This window comes from Halyomorpha halys, unplaced genomic scaffold (genome assembly GCF_000696795.3).
Source record: "Halyomorpha halys isolate HHAL.00 unplaced genomic scaffold, Hhal_1.1 Scaffold1601.1, whole genome shotgun sequence".
NCBI classification, from domain to species: domain Eukaryota; kingdom Metazoa; phylum Arthropoda; class Insecta; order Hemiptera; family Pentatomidae; genus Halyomorpha; species Halyomorpha halys.
In genome coordinates, this window is record NW_027105206.1 from 163,128 (window position 1) to 180,202 (window position 17,075).

Below are 17,075 nucleotides of genomic sequence, written 5' to 3' on the forward strand. Positions count from 1 at the left end.
TGGGGGAAAATCTGGTGGTCTCGCGTGATTTTCACCTAATAAATTAAATAAAATGAAATTGGAAATATATAATAATATTTATATATATAATATACCAAACCTGGTATGTGAGGTAGATTAAACAATGTATTATTGTAATAGATAGTGTGAATTGAATAAGTGAAATAGGTTTAACACAATATGTTGGAGGTTAATTGATTAGTGCATAGTGTTTCCCTATTTTAATTATATTTTATAGGCTAATAGACTAAGATATATATTGACAAAGACAGAATATCTTTTAATTTTTTAATGACATTGTTGTGAAATTGTATATGAGGTAACGATTAGATTGGAATTAAAATTTTTAACAAATCGACATCCCTGAGAATGGCCGAAACGTAATTTTAAGAAAATTAACAAGTTGAGTCTATTTGGATAGTTTTTATTATTTTTATAAATTTAAGTAAATAGATATTTAGTAATGAAATTGTAAATTTCAGTTAATATAGTAAAATGAAGAGTTTTTCTATTTTATTTTTGTAAATATTCACATACGGCGACTAAATTGGTAGACGTTTTATGTTGATAAGTACATTCCTTCATTTCACAAATCCTTGGAATTAAATCGATGGAAGGAGATGGTTAAGTTTGATGATTGACGCTACTTTCACTCACTCTCATCCTGATTAAGTAAGAACTAACTACTGGATAATTAACTATCAGTATCTGTTGTTCTGGAAGCCAGAGCATTCTCGATAATAACTAGGCAATGCTCCTACAGAACGCCATAGGAAGTGTTTCAAATAAATTCGTCATATTATATTTTAGCTTTTTCTTAATCCTGCTTTTTTTTTTGTTTATTCCCCTGAAATTGGTAACCTACTACTTGGTTTATTCATATATAACATCATTTTCTTCTTTCAATAGAATATTTTATAAATTAGACATATTTTTTTAATAAAAAGATTTTAAAAATTAAAAAAAACAAAAAACAGGCTAATAGTAGAAACTTTAACTGATCATTTTTTAAATTATTTATTTAATGATATATATTATTTTTATTTATTGTTATTTACAACCGTATTTACATAAAAACACATTAAGTAAATTCATATAATGATATTTACAACTATATTTACATAAAAATGCATCCAGTAAATTTGATGTTAGATCATAATGATATGATAAAGGCGTGTAGAGAAACTACCCATTGGTAGCAATCTAATAATATCTTTACATTAAAAAGTCTCGAGGCCGTCTTCTTTTCAGGCACCTCGGAGGATTGCTAGAAATGGAAGAGGGAGCAAGGTTAGAAACTAGTGGGAATGGGTGGTTAAGGAATTTATTATGGAAGGATTGATATCTGATTCGGGCTAGAGAGATTCCTGCAATTTTGCTGGAATCTCTGCCTATATCTCTCTGATGAAGACCTGAAAATGAAGTCGAAACGTCAGCACAAATAAATAATTTTTTTGTTTATTTGTGTTTTTTCTACTGACCGCACACCTTGACCATCTCCTCTTATATTATTAATTTTTGAACAATAATACTAATTAGATAAATAATATAAATTAATCACTAGCTGATCTAGCAATGCTTCGCTATAGATTGAATGAACACAATTGAACGTTTGATATAAATTGATTTACTACTTTCATTTCTTTGTTACAAAAATTTAACTCATATATACAATAAAAAATCCACCAATTTTTTTTTAATAAGGTTTGTAAGCTATATCGATTATTTTTTCACTCCATAGCAGAAATTTTAAGTAAAATATACAAGAAAAACGTTCAATGTACCATACATTTCTCACATACGGTCGACCAATAAACTTCCGATAGGGTTTCTAATTAGTACATTAATTGCTTATAACTTTAGAAATGAAATTTTCACTGCAAGATCAGCCAAAACGGCCTTCAATTGTAAAGTACCATAATTATTTTTTTCTGGGAGAATAAGCTGTTACTTTTTAATGCATATTTTCTTTTAGACATAAAAAATATGATATATTTATCTGTTGCACTTCATGGAAATAAAGGTTTTCATGCAGATGCTATTAATATGTTGATCTGGCCTGAAGATGGCATGTGGTGGTTGTGAAACCATCAGAGCGAGGCATCTGAATAAACACTTAAGGAAGGCCACTGATTTATGAAATGAGCGTTAACATCCACCACGAGATCTTCTCTATCATAATAAAATCTGACCTATAAAATGAGGAAAATAAATGATAATAATAAAAATGAAAAAAAAAAATAATAATAAAAATAAGTGTACTTATCCTCCCCATTCAAAATGTATTTTACGATACCGAATGTTACGTGTTACTGATTAAATATTGTTTCTGACCATGCTTATACAAACCTTCTCTCTTAAGTTTATTTGGTCTGATCTAATATCCAAAGTAATTACTTATTAGATAATAAATTGAAACAATAGTTAACGTGAAAGTAAAATATAGTCTGAAGGAATGTGAACGTAAGTACAATCAATGAAACGTAACGATTTTCCTAAACATTTTTAAGCAATAATATCTTCAAGTAATATTTTTTGAATAATTTATATTTCATAAAAATTTATAAATATAATATATATATATATATAAATCTAACACCTACTGTTTCCTTTTAAATCCATAAAACCAATCCATATTGGTAAAAGAAACTGGCTAGATAAATAAATTAATGAAAACGTATTTTATCGAGAAAACGATCTTCATTATATTTTTCAATTTTTATGATTTAAATAGGCCAAATTTATATTAAACATAATAATTGTCAAAAAAACAACAAAAAAAACAATCAATACAAGGTTCATTTTAAAGCAATAATATCTTCAAGTATTGTTTTTTGAATAACTCATATTTCATAAAAATTAATACATATTCTCTATAATATATAAGTTTACATACCATTGCTTTACTTGAATAGAGAAAAATCAAAAATAAAATTTTGTATTTAAAATAAAACCTACCGGCTTTGGGAGACCATAATAGAGAAAGTAAACCCTCATTTACAATACTATCTTTGGAAAACGTCAATTTCAAAATAAAAATGTAACTTTTTTGCCAAAAGGTATACCACTATTCACGTAACGGTAGTATCGATTTACTCACCACTTTTTGTAAAATATTATTTACACGTTTTAGTTATTTTGATTTAAAAATATATTATTTCATTTTTTAAATTTTTGAGTCTAGGAATCCGCTTCAAGTCATTATATTGAATGTGTTGATTATGTAGGATTTTTGTTTCCAAATTAATTTTGGTATCATATTATATTACTAAAGTAAATCTTGTTTTGAAAAATTCTCATATAATCTTTTATATAGTTGATATTCAATAATATGTATTGTTCGTGAATATTTTGGAATTATGGTGTTAGATAAACTAAATACTAATTGATTTCAAAATTGGTGCTTGTCACATTCTTAATCTAAGCCATTCAATAAATTTACCATTAGAATAATACACAAAAGATTAGTATTCTTATCAATCTTAATCTTATACTATTTATATTTATTTTCATTAGTGTTATTTTTCATACAAATTAAAGCAAATAATTTGAACTTGAGAAATGGAAGAAAAATAAAAAAATGTTTATCAATAAATATTTAGGAAACAACTTTTTAACCACGAATACCCAACATTTTTTTTTACATAAAATTATATAATAATTTTCTGTGGGCCATTTTCAAAAATTATTATTTTCCTCCCAGTCGCAATAATATAAAATATTCAAATAAACAACTCTTTGGATTATTCTTGATAATTTATTTTGAATTCTGCTTATCCTCAGATATTATTTCACTGAGATTTGTTTTGTGGTTGTATGTCTCGTTAAGAATCACCAGAACAACAATATAAAATATCACTTTTTTCTCTCTCTCAACCATATTTCAGGGATTAAGGTGAAATAAAAGTTAGAATAGGATGAAAAACCCCGATAAAAAAAAAATTACCTCAGTTAATAAACGGCTGTGAATTTCTGATAAATTGTTAGGAATGCTTCCAAGAGTTGTATATTCAAAAACAGTTTTGAATAATCTGATGAATATGAAAATCGCCAACACAAAACGCTGAAACGTTACAAAAGTGTGGATAGTACACAGTGTACAGATTAAAATTGTGCTACGTTTTTATTGTAGTTTAATATTGTAAAATGTGGACCGAATGTTGTTCAAAAGATTTATTCCGTAATCCGTTTGATTAATATTTAATAATAAGAAGTCAATTTCACTATAAAAGTAAACAGCATCAATAATTTTTTTTATTATAAATTATATTAGCAAATAATGAAATAATGAAAATAAATGGCAATTGTTCTGGAGAAGCAGTTTACGGTTCCAAAAATTATAAAATAAGATAAATTACATTTACATATATATATGTATAGAGAGCGGGTCGGCTCAGTGGTTAATCAGTGTGCTACTAACTCCAACCTGGGTTCGATTCCAGATGCGACAGATAATTATTTATCATGTCACTGTAGTAGCATGGGTTCGAGAGACCCCGGGTCCACCCAGCCTAATTAAGTGGGAACTCTAGAGAAAAATCTGGTGATCGAGCGTGGTTCTGACCAAATCACCTCTTTGCACAACCGTTGGTCTGTACTTCCTTATCACTGACCCTTTCAGGTTCAGGTCAAGAGGTACAGATTTATTTTTATTTATATGTATACATAATTTAGCTTCTCAGTAAATTGATATGTTAATAAAGCCCCCGAATTCAAGATTTTGAGTGGTAGTAAATATTTTTTTAATATAGTGTTGATCATACTCTTCAAAAGAGCATAAGTACTCAGTTGGTGACTTTTAAAATGGTAAACATAAACAATTTATTAGCTAAAATTAGAGATATATATAGATATAAACAATTTATTAGTTAAAATTAGATATAATTTTTTCATTTGTTCAGAAAAAAAGTAAAAATGCTCCCATAAAGTTTATTTCCAAAGTCGTTCGAAAATATCTATAAATGTTTTTATTGATTTTTAATAATAATTCCTAATACAACAAACAATTAGGAGGCTTATTGAAGTATTAAAGTAAAATTAATATGACGCTTAAATTACTAAAATCCTAGCCCATTTATTTCCTGATAGTCATCTTATCGAAAAAACAGGCAAGGTTACGAAACCTCAACCAAAATGTGTTCCTTAAACTCATAAGAATATAATGACATCTTCCATAATACCTCTAGATATGCTCAACATTATTTTAAACTATTTTATTTATTTTTGGTACACAATAGCATGCAGTAATTGTCTTCACATTTATTTTAGACATTATCTTATTTGTCTCGATCACATCAGCTACCTTGGACATCAGCTAACTTCGAATCCTCATAAATAAAGACAAGAAAGTGCATATCAGTTCCGACTATTTCACAACTTACTAGACAAACGGTCTAAACTTCCAATTCATTACAAAAGACTGATCTACATGACTGTAATGGTTGAGATTTGAAGCTTTAAACATTTGAATTTCTCTCGTATCCAGTCCTTCGTAAAATCCTCAATGCTCCTAATTTTGTCACAAATAAAACCATCAATAAAGACCTTAATGTCGCATATGTAGCTGATCTAGTCCGAACAAAATATTAATCCTTCTATAATTAACTGCCCAACCACACAAGACTAATAATTTCTGACCTTGCTTCCTCTTCTACTCATGATAATCCTCCAAGGCGCCTGAAAAGAAGACGGCCTCGAGACCTTCTAATGTAGAAATATTATTATAGTGCTCCTAATAGGTAGTTTCTTCACAAATCTTTCATGTCATTATAGCTAATCACATTTTCTTGTTTTGTTTTTATATGTTCAAATATGTTTGTAAATTTAAAGGAATAAAGAAGAAACATTTAGAACTCTGTTGACGCTTTACCATTTGAGATGGCTACATATTTCGTCTGCTAATACTATTCTTAAGGTAGAGCCACCTTTCTCTCTTGCAGGACCAAATATACATTGGCTAACATTTGCTTCAAGTTTTGACGATATAATGATGATGTATCGTCCAAAGTTTTCGTCGAGTATGCTTAACGATTTACCATGATGACGGATTTTTTCGTTTTTGTTGACCGTATAATATTGGTAGTTTTTAAATGTAGAAAACCGACAACGAGAAAGCTTCTTGGTAATTCCAACTTGATTCTATTAGCCCAGGATAAGGTGAACTCTAGCTGGAATGTTCCGTCTCCAATCGACTATATTTAATTCTTCCTGGGAAGACCCCACTTTTTTTTTTTTTTTTTAAATATATGAAATAACAGAAGAAAGTTTCTATCGAAAAGGTTCATTTACACTGTCTACTATCAAGTGAAACCTCTAAACTCTAAATGTTCGGTTCGTCTTCTTTGGCTTTCGCTTTCGACCTTTCGCGGTACTCCACGAGTGCGAAGGGCGAGACACAACAGCATCGTCACCAACCTTAGGATCGACCGGGAAGGGGTGTTATCTTGTTCTCCCTGGAAGCTAAGAAAGCAGCTGGAGGGACTGGAGGACTGGAATACTTGGGTAAGATGACCAGGGTAGGGAGAGAGTTCGATCCTGGAAGTGGGAGGCCGAGAAAGTGAGGCCAGAACCTCAGTCGCTCTGCACTCTCGCCGCCTTCAGCAGCACCATGATCCCAAATCATGTAAGCTCTTCCAACACTAACTCTATTGTATCTATATATCATATCTATGTCATTATATATCACTCACTGATCCGTAACTACACTTAAATCTGAGCAAGGGAGTGATATACTCGGAGTATATTGTCAGCGATTGGGATAGTTAGCGTTGCCAGAATCCCCACGTAGATTTGAACTCTCAGAAGAAAATCGATGTTAAAGGATATGAATAATATATATTGCTAACACATTTTTTATTTTATTACATTATGAAAACAACAAATTAATGAATTTTAATGAAGATATTACCAATTTGTTTCTCGATTATTCATGACATTTTACAAAAACTTAAAATGCTCTGTCATTTCTCATAAAGGAATCGATTGAACCTTTCCTCAGATGAAGACGTCTTGATTTGTAAATTTTCTTTTTCATCATATCCACAATGGACTTACAAAACTGAGTTACTACTAGCAACTAATACATCAACATAATTGAATACTTTGGTCTTAAATCAATTAAGTTGAATTTTTCTTTTTTAACTAATGCAACTTTGTTTTCAATGAGACATTTCCGAAAACAATTTATAAGGTCGGAATGTCTGATTCAAAGGTCCACGATGGTTTTATGAGAATGCTTGTTTGGGATTTTTATGAAAATTAGTTGTTTTTTTTTAGCTTGGAAATATTTACGTTGATGATAAAACAATAAATTACCTTCAAGTATGGTTTTGAATATTGGTCATGGTTTCTAATAAACAAGTAACTACAATAGGTTTTTCATCTACAAAAGCATATAATTTTTAGTTTAAAACGTTATACATGTATAAAATATGCACTCATATGTTTTGCAAGTTATGAAAATTGGCAGGTATGAAAAATGCAGCCTCTTATGCAGTGGTCCTAATCCACCTTCCACTTGCAAGAAACGTTCCTCAGGAGCCCATAATCGGTTCCTGGATCTAAATCTATATTTACAAGCCAAGAGCCATTCCAACCTGACACGGGCAATTAAGTTTCTCCTTTTCAAGTATCGGGAAGTTTCTAGGTCGTATGGAGAGACTTGACTTGGCGGGGGCGCTGCCGTCTTCACCGACCGTTCAAATCTCTTCTTTCATTCCCCGCGAATTATCGGCGAACGTTAGAAAATCCTGTAATTACTGATATTTTGTAGACTCTAAAATTATGTCTATATCAGAATTTTTATTTGGAAAATTATTATTATGTCGGATGAATGGTTAAAAAAATATTTGTATTATTTTTAGAGAGGAATATATTCCATAATTACACTATCAAACTCGACTATAATTAATCTTTGATTATTAAAAAAACAAGATGTTATTGTATCTTTTTGAAACATAATAGTGTACATCTTTTAATCGTTAAACTTCTTATGAAAAATCCACCAAGGCTCAAAAATTACCTTAATAAATTTTGGCATATACTACTCAATCATATCAATGATGAATTGCTTAAAATTTACTATATCTCGATTTTTTAAAACTCTGAGCTTCATAACCCGCAACATGAAAGGTGGGTCTGTCTGACCCAGCTACAATTACTTGTCTACTTTTTATACCAAATCATACGCTCACAATCATGCATTTTATTTATATTTACAATATTTATTTATATAGGAATGGATTTTTATACAGAAACAACGTATAAAAAAATTAGGGTAGAACATCAAAATGCAATAAATACCACCATATATCTCTTTAGTTAAAAAAAAATTATTTATTGGGTTTAAGGGTTAAAATAAAATATGAATAGAAAAACCACATGTTTCATTAACATATGTATGTTAAACAATTACAGTTAAATTTTACGGGTGCCCTATAAGAAAATTGATCTAAGATCTATGTACTCTTATGTACCTGAAATATTTCAGAGCAATTTCACATTTTGTACATATATATTTAATACATTCTTGTTTTAATAATATAAATATCCAGTATTTACGTAAATAAAAAAATATATACAGCAAATTTAATTATTATTTTAGATTTTTGAAATATAATATAAAACAGTTTTGATCAGACAGGTATAAACTTTTTCGGTGACGTTAAATACGTTAATATGAAAAGAAACGAGAGAGAAAATGTAATAAGATAAAATATTATTTTGATATAAAAATAATAATGATGAACCTATTTTATTATATATATTCTACTTTTTTATTATTATTCCTATGTATTTCCTATAACGTTGCATGTTGTATACTTCACATACTATTCGAGTATGTATTTAGTATTTCTTATATACAATGCTTTCAATAAGTGAATAAAATCGCTTTATATCGCATTATATCAATCTAACACCTACTGTTTCCTTTTAAATCCATATAACCAATCCATATTGGTAAAAGCAACTGGCTAGATAAATAAATTAATGAAAAAGTATTTTATCGAGAAAACGATCTTCATTATATTTTTCAATTTTTGTGATTTAAATAGGCCAAATTTATATTAAACATAATAATTGTCAAAAAAAAAAAAACAATCAATACAAGGTTCATTTTAAAGCAATAATATCTTCAAGTATTGTTTTTTGAATAACTCATATTTCATAAAAATTAATACATATATAAGTTACATACCATTACTTTACTTGAATAGAGAAAAATCAAAAATGAAATTTTGTATTTAAAATAAAACCTACCGAGTTTGGGAGACCATAGTAGAGAAAGAAAACCTCATTTACAATACTATCTTTGGGAAACGTTAATTTAAAAATAAAAATAAATTTTTTTTTTGCCAGATAAGCCACTATTCAAGTAACGGCAGTATCGATTTACTCACCACATTTCGTAAAATATTATTCATACGTTTTATTTATTTTGAGTTAAAAATATATTATTTCATTTTTTTTTTATTTTTTAAGACAAGGAATCCGCTTCAAGTCATTATAATGAATACGTTGATTATGTAAGACTTTCGTTTCCAAATTAATTAGTGTATCATATATTACTAAGGTAAATTTTTTACTGTTTTATTATATCATTTAACATTAATCTCATGCTGTGTAACACCTTAAAAATTTGTTTAAAACAATACATATACACAAAAAAGTTTATATTAGTTATATTTTTAACATTTTTATTTAATATATATTTTTGAAATTTTTTCTATTTTCATTCTAACCCTGTACAGAGATGAATTTATAAGATTATCGGATTGTATATATATTATAAGTGAATTTCGTATAATAAATGTACATATCTAATGTTCAGTTTACATTTTAGTCGTGGTACTGCAGTAATAAAATGTAAAAATTTTACTAAAAAATTAAATAAACAAAAATTAAAAACAAATAAGGTAAATTATAATAGGAGATTTTGAACAATAAACTAAATTATAAATTTTATTTTCTTCAAAAACCTTCCTATCTAAAATAAAAGAAAAATTTCTACTTTCTTAGATTATATCTAATAAACCTGAAATTGGTAATTTTCTAAATGATCTTCGTTATGAATTAGAGTATATTTAAATCGAACATAAAATTTAATAGATAGCTATAAATAAAATAATTGAAAAAAATTTAATTTAAGGAGAACCATATTACTTTCTAAACAGATGAGCTCTATACACGCTTTCCTAAATTAGTGTTGCACGGTAAAGACTAAAATAAACACAGGAATACACCTAACAAATAGAAGGATGAATGTATTTTTCCTTATTGTACAATTTTCTACATTTATTTTGAGATATTATTAGCATTTTACTTTCCTTTATCCATTATGAAATATTTACTCTCCTTCCTTAGTTGAATTATTAAACAACATTTAGCATAGTGAAGCTTTCGAATGTCGCGTTTACATGACAATCTTCTACTCAGAGTTTATTCTAGAATTCCCCTATTTAATAAGAAAAAGTACTTGTATTTTTTTTTTTTTTGTAGTTGTCAAATCAATTAATTAATTTACATTTTGTTCGATTAAAGCTGTACGAAATGCGTTACTTATTATTAAACAAACATAATGACGCTAGGATAAATTTTAATTTTACATATTATAAATAAATATTTTTGGGCGAATATATATCGAAATTTTCTTTTTCGCAATGGTTTTTACTATGTTAAATTAATATTTAAAATACATTTTAGAATACGAAATATATATACTATATTAAATATATATATATATAGACTTTAACTCAATATGAAAGAGATGGTTAAAGTGCGGTCAAGAAAGAAGTTAAAAGTTATAAATTGTTTACTAGCCAACTTTTCGCCCCATTTTGCAGGCTTTTATCAGGGCTAAAATAATATACATAAAACTACTAAAAATATTTTAACAATATAGGAGAATAAGATGACAATAAAGTATTGGAGTTAAAAATGATGTAAATATGTGTGATAAATTATATAAAAATGAACAAAAGAAATAAAAATAATAAGCACATATAAAAAAGAAATAACATAGAGAATTAGATCTAAAATGAAAATGAGATATAAGAGAAATAAAAAGCAAAAATAGAACACACTAAGATACAGAAAATTATCGTATCACATTTCCATCTCTTAGTGTGTTCTATTTTTATTTTCTATTTCTCTAAGTAGATATACTTTTCTGTTTTACGTGTTATTACGTCTCTTATTCATTTTACATCTTACTTTATTGTCATCTTATTCTCTTACATCGTGTACATACGTTAGATTGTTTTGTATATTTCTAGCCCTGCAATGCAGGTTAAAACGTCGGAAAATAAGTAGTTTGTAACTATTTTTTGTTCCTTTTTGAACCCCGACCATCTCCTTATTTCATATTTTATTTTTTATTTATTTGATATTTTCTAAAAGGTGATGTTATACGAAGGTCATAATGGAATATAAGATATGTGATTTCTTATAAAACACATTCCATACTGATATTTATATGTATGTGTACTTAAAACACATTTTTTATAAATCTTACCAATTTGTTTAAAACATTATATATTAACAATACTAGTTATATTTTTAACATTTTTATCGAATATATATTTTTGACTTTTTTTTTCTTTTCATTCTAACACCATACAAGAAGGGTTTATTTATAAGTTTTACACAATCCACGTCAATCGTTATAATATTTGTATGTACAAAATGTACAGTTCACATTTTAATCGTGGCATTGCACTGGCACAATATAAACATTTTAGTAAAAAATTACAATGGTAGAAGAAACACAACTTATAAACAAAAAAGAAAGTAAAATAAAAATTATAATTGGATATTTTAAACAATAACTGAATTGTAAATGTTATTTTCATAGATATTTTTATTTATTTACTATTTATTAAAATATATAAAGATAATAAAATAATAAATAATAAATATTTTCAACATAATCTATGTATTATGTTATATATACTATAACAGATAGATAGATTATATAAAGATGTTATATTATATGCAATAACATTTTTTATATAATGAAGTAAATACAAATTTAAGGAAAACTACTTGAAGGTTTATTTCTATACTATTGTACATATAATATAATTTAAATTTGAACTAAACCAATTAATGAGTGTGTGTTAGTTCATTGGTAAATATTCCAATATCTATAACAAGAAGAGTATTTAAGTTCTTGTACGTTAGATTACTGATAATTTCATCTTCAAATCAGAAACCGATGGAATAGTTATTAATAAAATTAATAATAATCATAAAAAAATGTTTCTTATTTCTGTGTGGATTTTATTATATATCCAATCAACCAGAAGATTGGTAAAAGGTCGTTTGGCTCCACTGATATGTAAAGACCCGGCATGTGACGTAATATGAGTAACCTCTAGTTTTTATTATTAATTATATTTTTTTAAATTGTTTATCATAAATGACTTTATGTTATAATGATAAAGAGCTCGTGTAGCTCAGTAGTTGAGGCATTTGACTCCTACCCCAAGGACGCAGGTAGTGGAAGAAAATTCACTTTATGTTCTATCAGTAGTTTGACTCCGTGGAGCACCCTCCTGGCCACAAACAGCCTATATAAACTGGGTACCTAATCCTTTAGTGGGTTCATCAATTTTACACTTTTTTATCGAAAATTCTCTAAAGATTTTAATTAATAAAGTGATATCAATGTACAACGAAATGGTCTTAATATAAACCAGGCCACTGAAACAGTCTGAGAGTGCTTAAATACTAAATTTTCAAATTTATTGCTTTAAAGTATCTTCGATTTTGTTAATATGTAATAATCAAGCATCTGTCATTGCTAACAGTAATAAAGAGGCACAAAAATAAACAGTGATGTAATTCGATAATTAATTAAAACATAAAAATAGAGAACTCTTTTCCCAAGTGGAAAAGAAATTACTATTAATAAGTGTAGTAATATAGATATATAATTTACAAATATTAACTAATATATTAGAAAAAATAATAATAATATATGAAATCGTTGAAGTATAAATGTTTTTGTGTTCCCATAGTCGTTATGACAGTAGTCAGTTTTTTTCTGTTACATACCTATACATGAAATATAAAGTAAGGGGGACTTTTGTGATCACATTACATTCACTGATGTAAAATTAATTTCTTTTCAAAGTTGGGTTTGAATAAATTGAGTTCTACTAATAGATGGGTGATACCCGCACTGAGCCATTATCTTTTTAGTAATTTTATTTTCAGTGACTTTAGTCGTATGAGATTTCATATCTGTTGCCCAATGTTTATTGTAAAAAATAGAAACCACAAGTATTCACCTGTTGGTATACTGAGTAAATTTTATTCATTAAAATTCCAAATTCCCTGGCGAAATTTAATTGTTTCTTGCGATGGTGAGGTATTCATGCATCCTGTACAAAGTATCTTATACATGCTAAGTGTGTTTAATTCAAAAAGCTCGTTTGACATTCTTATGTTAAATATGGCCAATTCACCCTTAGCTTTCTGTCTAAGGTCTGCTGAAGTTGCTAATTTCGTAAACGAAGTTATGAGAAGGTTATCATGTCGAGATTTTAGTATAAAATGGGTGTTTAATTATGTATGAACAATACTTTATGCAAATAACAATTTAGAAATTCTCATGCTAATGTATGGCTGTGAAGTCTGAGGAGCGGCATTACAAAAAGGTAAAAATTACAATCTTTTCAAAATAAAGTCATAAGAATTGCAGTGGATGCTCCTTGGTTTGTAAGACACAGCCAATTGCATCAGGAATTGCAAATAGAGACAATAGAGGATTACATCATAAAAAGGTTTATGAAGTTCCAATCCAAGGGGAAACCCAACCACAACCCGAAGACTGAAGCCCAGGCTGCTGCAGAACATCCTGTTATAAGTTCTGTTATTGTTACTTTATCTTCACTTCTTTTTTTTTTTTCTCTCTTCATCTTTTTCTTAAACTTACTTTCTTTTTTTCTCATTAGAAATCAATTATATGTTTTGTTAAATCCATAAATATCATCGTTGTTTTTGTTATTAACTTTACTCTTATCTTTTATTAAGAATTATTATTTTAGTCCTTTTTTTATCTTAGTTTTTTTTATTTATAACATTGTATATAGTTAGGGGTGTCTTTTGTATGAGACTATACTCCCCCATAACCAATTATTAAAAAAAAAAATTTAACCTCTTTCATTAACCATGTAAGGCCCACCAGGCCGATCTGGTATTAAATAAATAAATAAAAAACACTTTAGAAAATTCAAATGTTTACCCTGAGGCATCACTATCTCAAAGTTTAATTCCTGGGTGGACTTTACATAATTAATGTAATAGTTACATTTTTTGTTTTGTTTAATAATTGATTATGGGGGAAATAATCTCGTACAAAAGACATCCATAACTATTTACAACGCTATAAATATTGAATAATTGTGAATAATAAAATAAAATAAATAGATTTAAAAAAATAATTCTTGAGAAGAATGTAAAATAAAAGTTAATGACAATGACAATTATAGATTTAATAAAATGAATAGTTGACTTTTAACAAGAAAAAAAAGGTTAATTAAAAATAAATAAATAATAGAATAGATAAATATATAATTCATAAGAGGAAGTCCTGTAGCAGCCTGGCTTCAGTCTTCGAGATGAGGTTGGATCTCCCAAGTTGTAAGTCACTGTTCCTTTAACAGACGGTCACTGGGAGTGGAATTTTATGGACCATTTTTCGATGAAGTCTATTGATTCCATTTGTAGTTCCCGATGCAATTGGCTATGTCTTACAAAGCAAGGGCATTTTTAGGATCTTATTTTGAAATTATTGTATTTTTTTCCTTTTCGTAAAAGATGCGGCTCTTCAGACTTCACAGCCGTACATCAGTAGTGGCCTGAGTATTGTTTTAAAATACGAATAGTTGTTTAAAATTTGAGATAACTATATAGCACGATAACACTTAGAATTGAGAACAAGTTGCACAAATTCTCTCAATGCCTTATTCCAAACCTTTCACAAGTATATTTTTAAGTCATCCTGACCGCAAAGTTCCATTCTATTGCGGTTATGAGGTCGGATAACGAACTTACGTCCGCCAGCCTTATAAAAGTCATGGCGACACCCAAAACAGGCGTTGTCCATTAAAATTAATTACTATTATCGGAGTTTCTCCCAGAAGGAGATAGGACTACCCCTCGAAAGAGATGGGATTATTTCCCTTTTTATTGAATCCCCACAAACAGGAACAATATAATTGAACGAGGGAAAGTAATGAAATCTTTAAATTACTGTCATTTTCCCAAATGAGGAATAAAGGTAAGTAATAATGAGTTTTATAATGGCGAGGGGTTGGACTAAGGGAATTGCAATTTCTATGTTTCAGCTATCGTAAATATCTGACTGTTGCGTGACATTTCTGTAATTTCTTTTGTCTTTAAGGTTAAATCAACGAAATATTAGTCGGTACAAATTTAATTAAATAATGATTTAATGATAGCTTAGTGATTATTAATTAGAGCATGATTTGAATAAGACGTTTATCCTGAGTCTGGGCTCATTTTTTCACGCAATTAATTTGAAATGGACGAATTTGAACATCAGAAACAACCAATTAATATTTATTTATACTTTATCACATTGAGCAATATCATTTGTATGCCGACCACTTCCAAATATAGTTATCTTTTCATCCTTCTAACATGATCGAGACCGTAAGCTTCAGGGAGACATTGGCAGCACACACCGTTGGACTTCGGACAAAACACCATGAAAAACCTAGGAGTCACCTTTGATCAGTACTTAACATAGAATCACCACATTTCCTAAATAAAGCAAAAAAAAAAAACCTCAATCCTTAAACAGCTCCTAAGATACCGTGATTCATTTCCTCAAGGTACCTTCTAGGATCCTCTCTTTTTCTCCCACATATCGACTACGGATTCCTATTTTATGGAGGACTATTTATTGAACAAGAAATGAGACTAAAAAGATTAATTATCTGCTTCACAAGATTCATCTCCTGTATTCCCAGGTGTTCCCGCATCTCTCACTACTATTCAAAGTTGGCTCTATCCCATTATCCGAAGACTATACCTCCTTGTTGCAAAACGTTCCGATATCATTGACCTCCTCGCCCTGAGTTTATCCATTAACATGTCAAACATAAGATTTCGACCTACCGATTTTTACATCCATTCCCATAGAATTTCCCTCCTTTAAAAAAATCTTTTCTTTTCATGCTCTCTCCTTAACATCATTTATACATCTATCTACTTGATTATCAATCTTCCGTGGACTTGTTAATAATAAACATCAATATGAGCTTGGCTAAGTATCTTTTGTTCATATTTTGCGTATATAATTATTATAATAGTTTTATTTAATTATGTTTGTTATGATTTAATGTAGCGAGACAAATGCTGTTGAAATTTTTCCATATTGTTATTCTCAGGACACCAAGGGTCCAGGATAAAAATCGATTTTTCATTTCATTATTTAAAACTAATTTAGTGAAAAATGTAATTTTTTTCTTTCCAGAATAAAGATAAAAGATTTTTAATGGAAGATTGGTATTTTTTGCTTTGTTTTTTTTTATGGTTTTTTGCTTTATTAGAGAAGAAAGTATTATGAAATTCCATTTTGTTTCTGAATAGATATAGGCTCTCTTATTTGATTTAATATAAATTTATTACTGTTATATTGAATGTAATTTTTCACTTTTTAGATACCAAAGGATCTCATATCCTTCTTTACGAGGGCAATATTTCCATGGTCCTTTAGTACTCCAGTTCCTAAGAAATAATAAATCTTCCTTTATCACGGAGCTCCTTGCTTTGCGTTTTATTCACTCCTTGTACACCAGAACCCAACCAATCAAAATTTATGCTTTATCACATGCAACTACTTCCTTTGACAAATCCGTTCTATACCATTATTTTACTAAAGTTTTTTATTTTTTTTTTAAATTATTTATTTATTGTAATTTACAACTGTACAAAATAATACTATAGGTAAATATGTAGTATGTTTCATATACACTTGAAAATCTTGGGAAGGAACCACCCATTGGTGGTACTTCAAACATTAATTTAAACTAGAAGGTCTC

The 17,075-nt window shown here is 28.4% G+C and overlaps 1 protein-coding gene across 1 annotated transcript in view; it reads left to right on the forward strand.

Annotated features, from left to right (window-relative positions):
• Positions 1 to 6,583: 6,583 nt before the first annotated feature.
• The window catches only part of LOC106690173 (uncharacterized), an 84,895-nt gene continuing 74,403 nt past the window's right edge, over positions 6,584 to 17,075 (forward strand). The window contains exon 1 of the mRNA XM_014435512.1: positions 6,584 to 6,622. Coding sequence (XP_014290998.1) covers positions 6,608 to 6,622 — 15 coding nt within the window. The 5' untranslated portion in view covers positions 6,584 to 6,607. The remainder of the gene's footprint in view (positions 6,623 to 17,075) is intronic.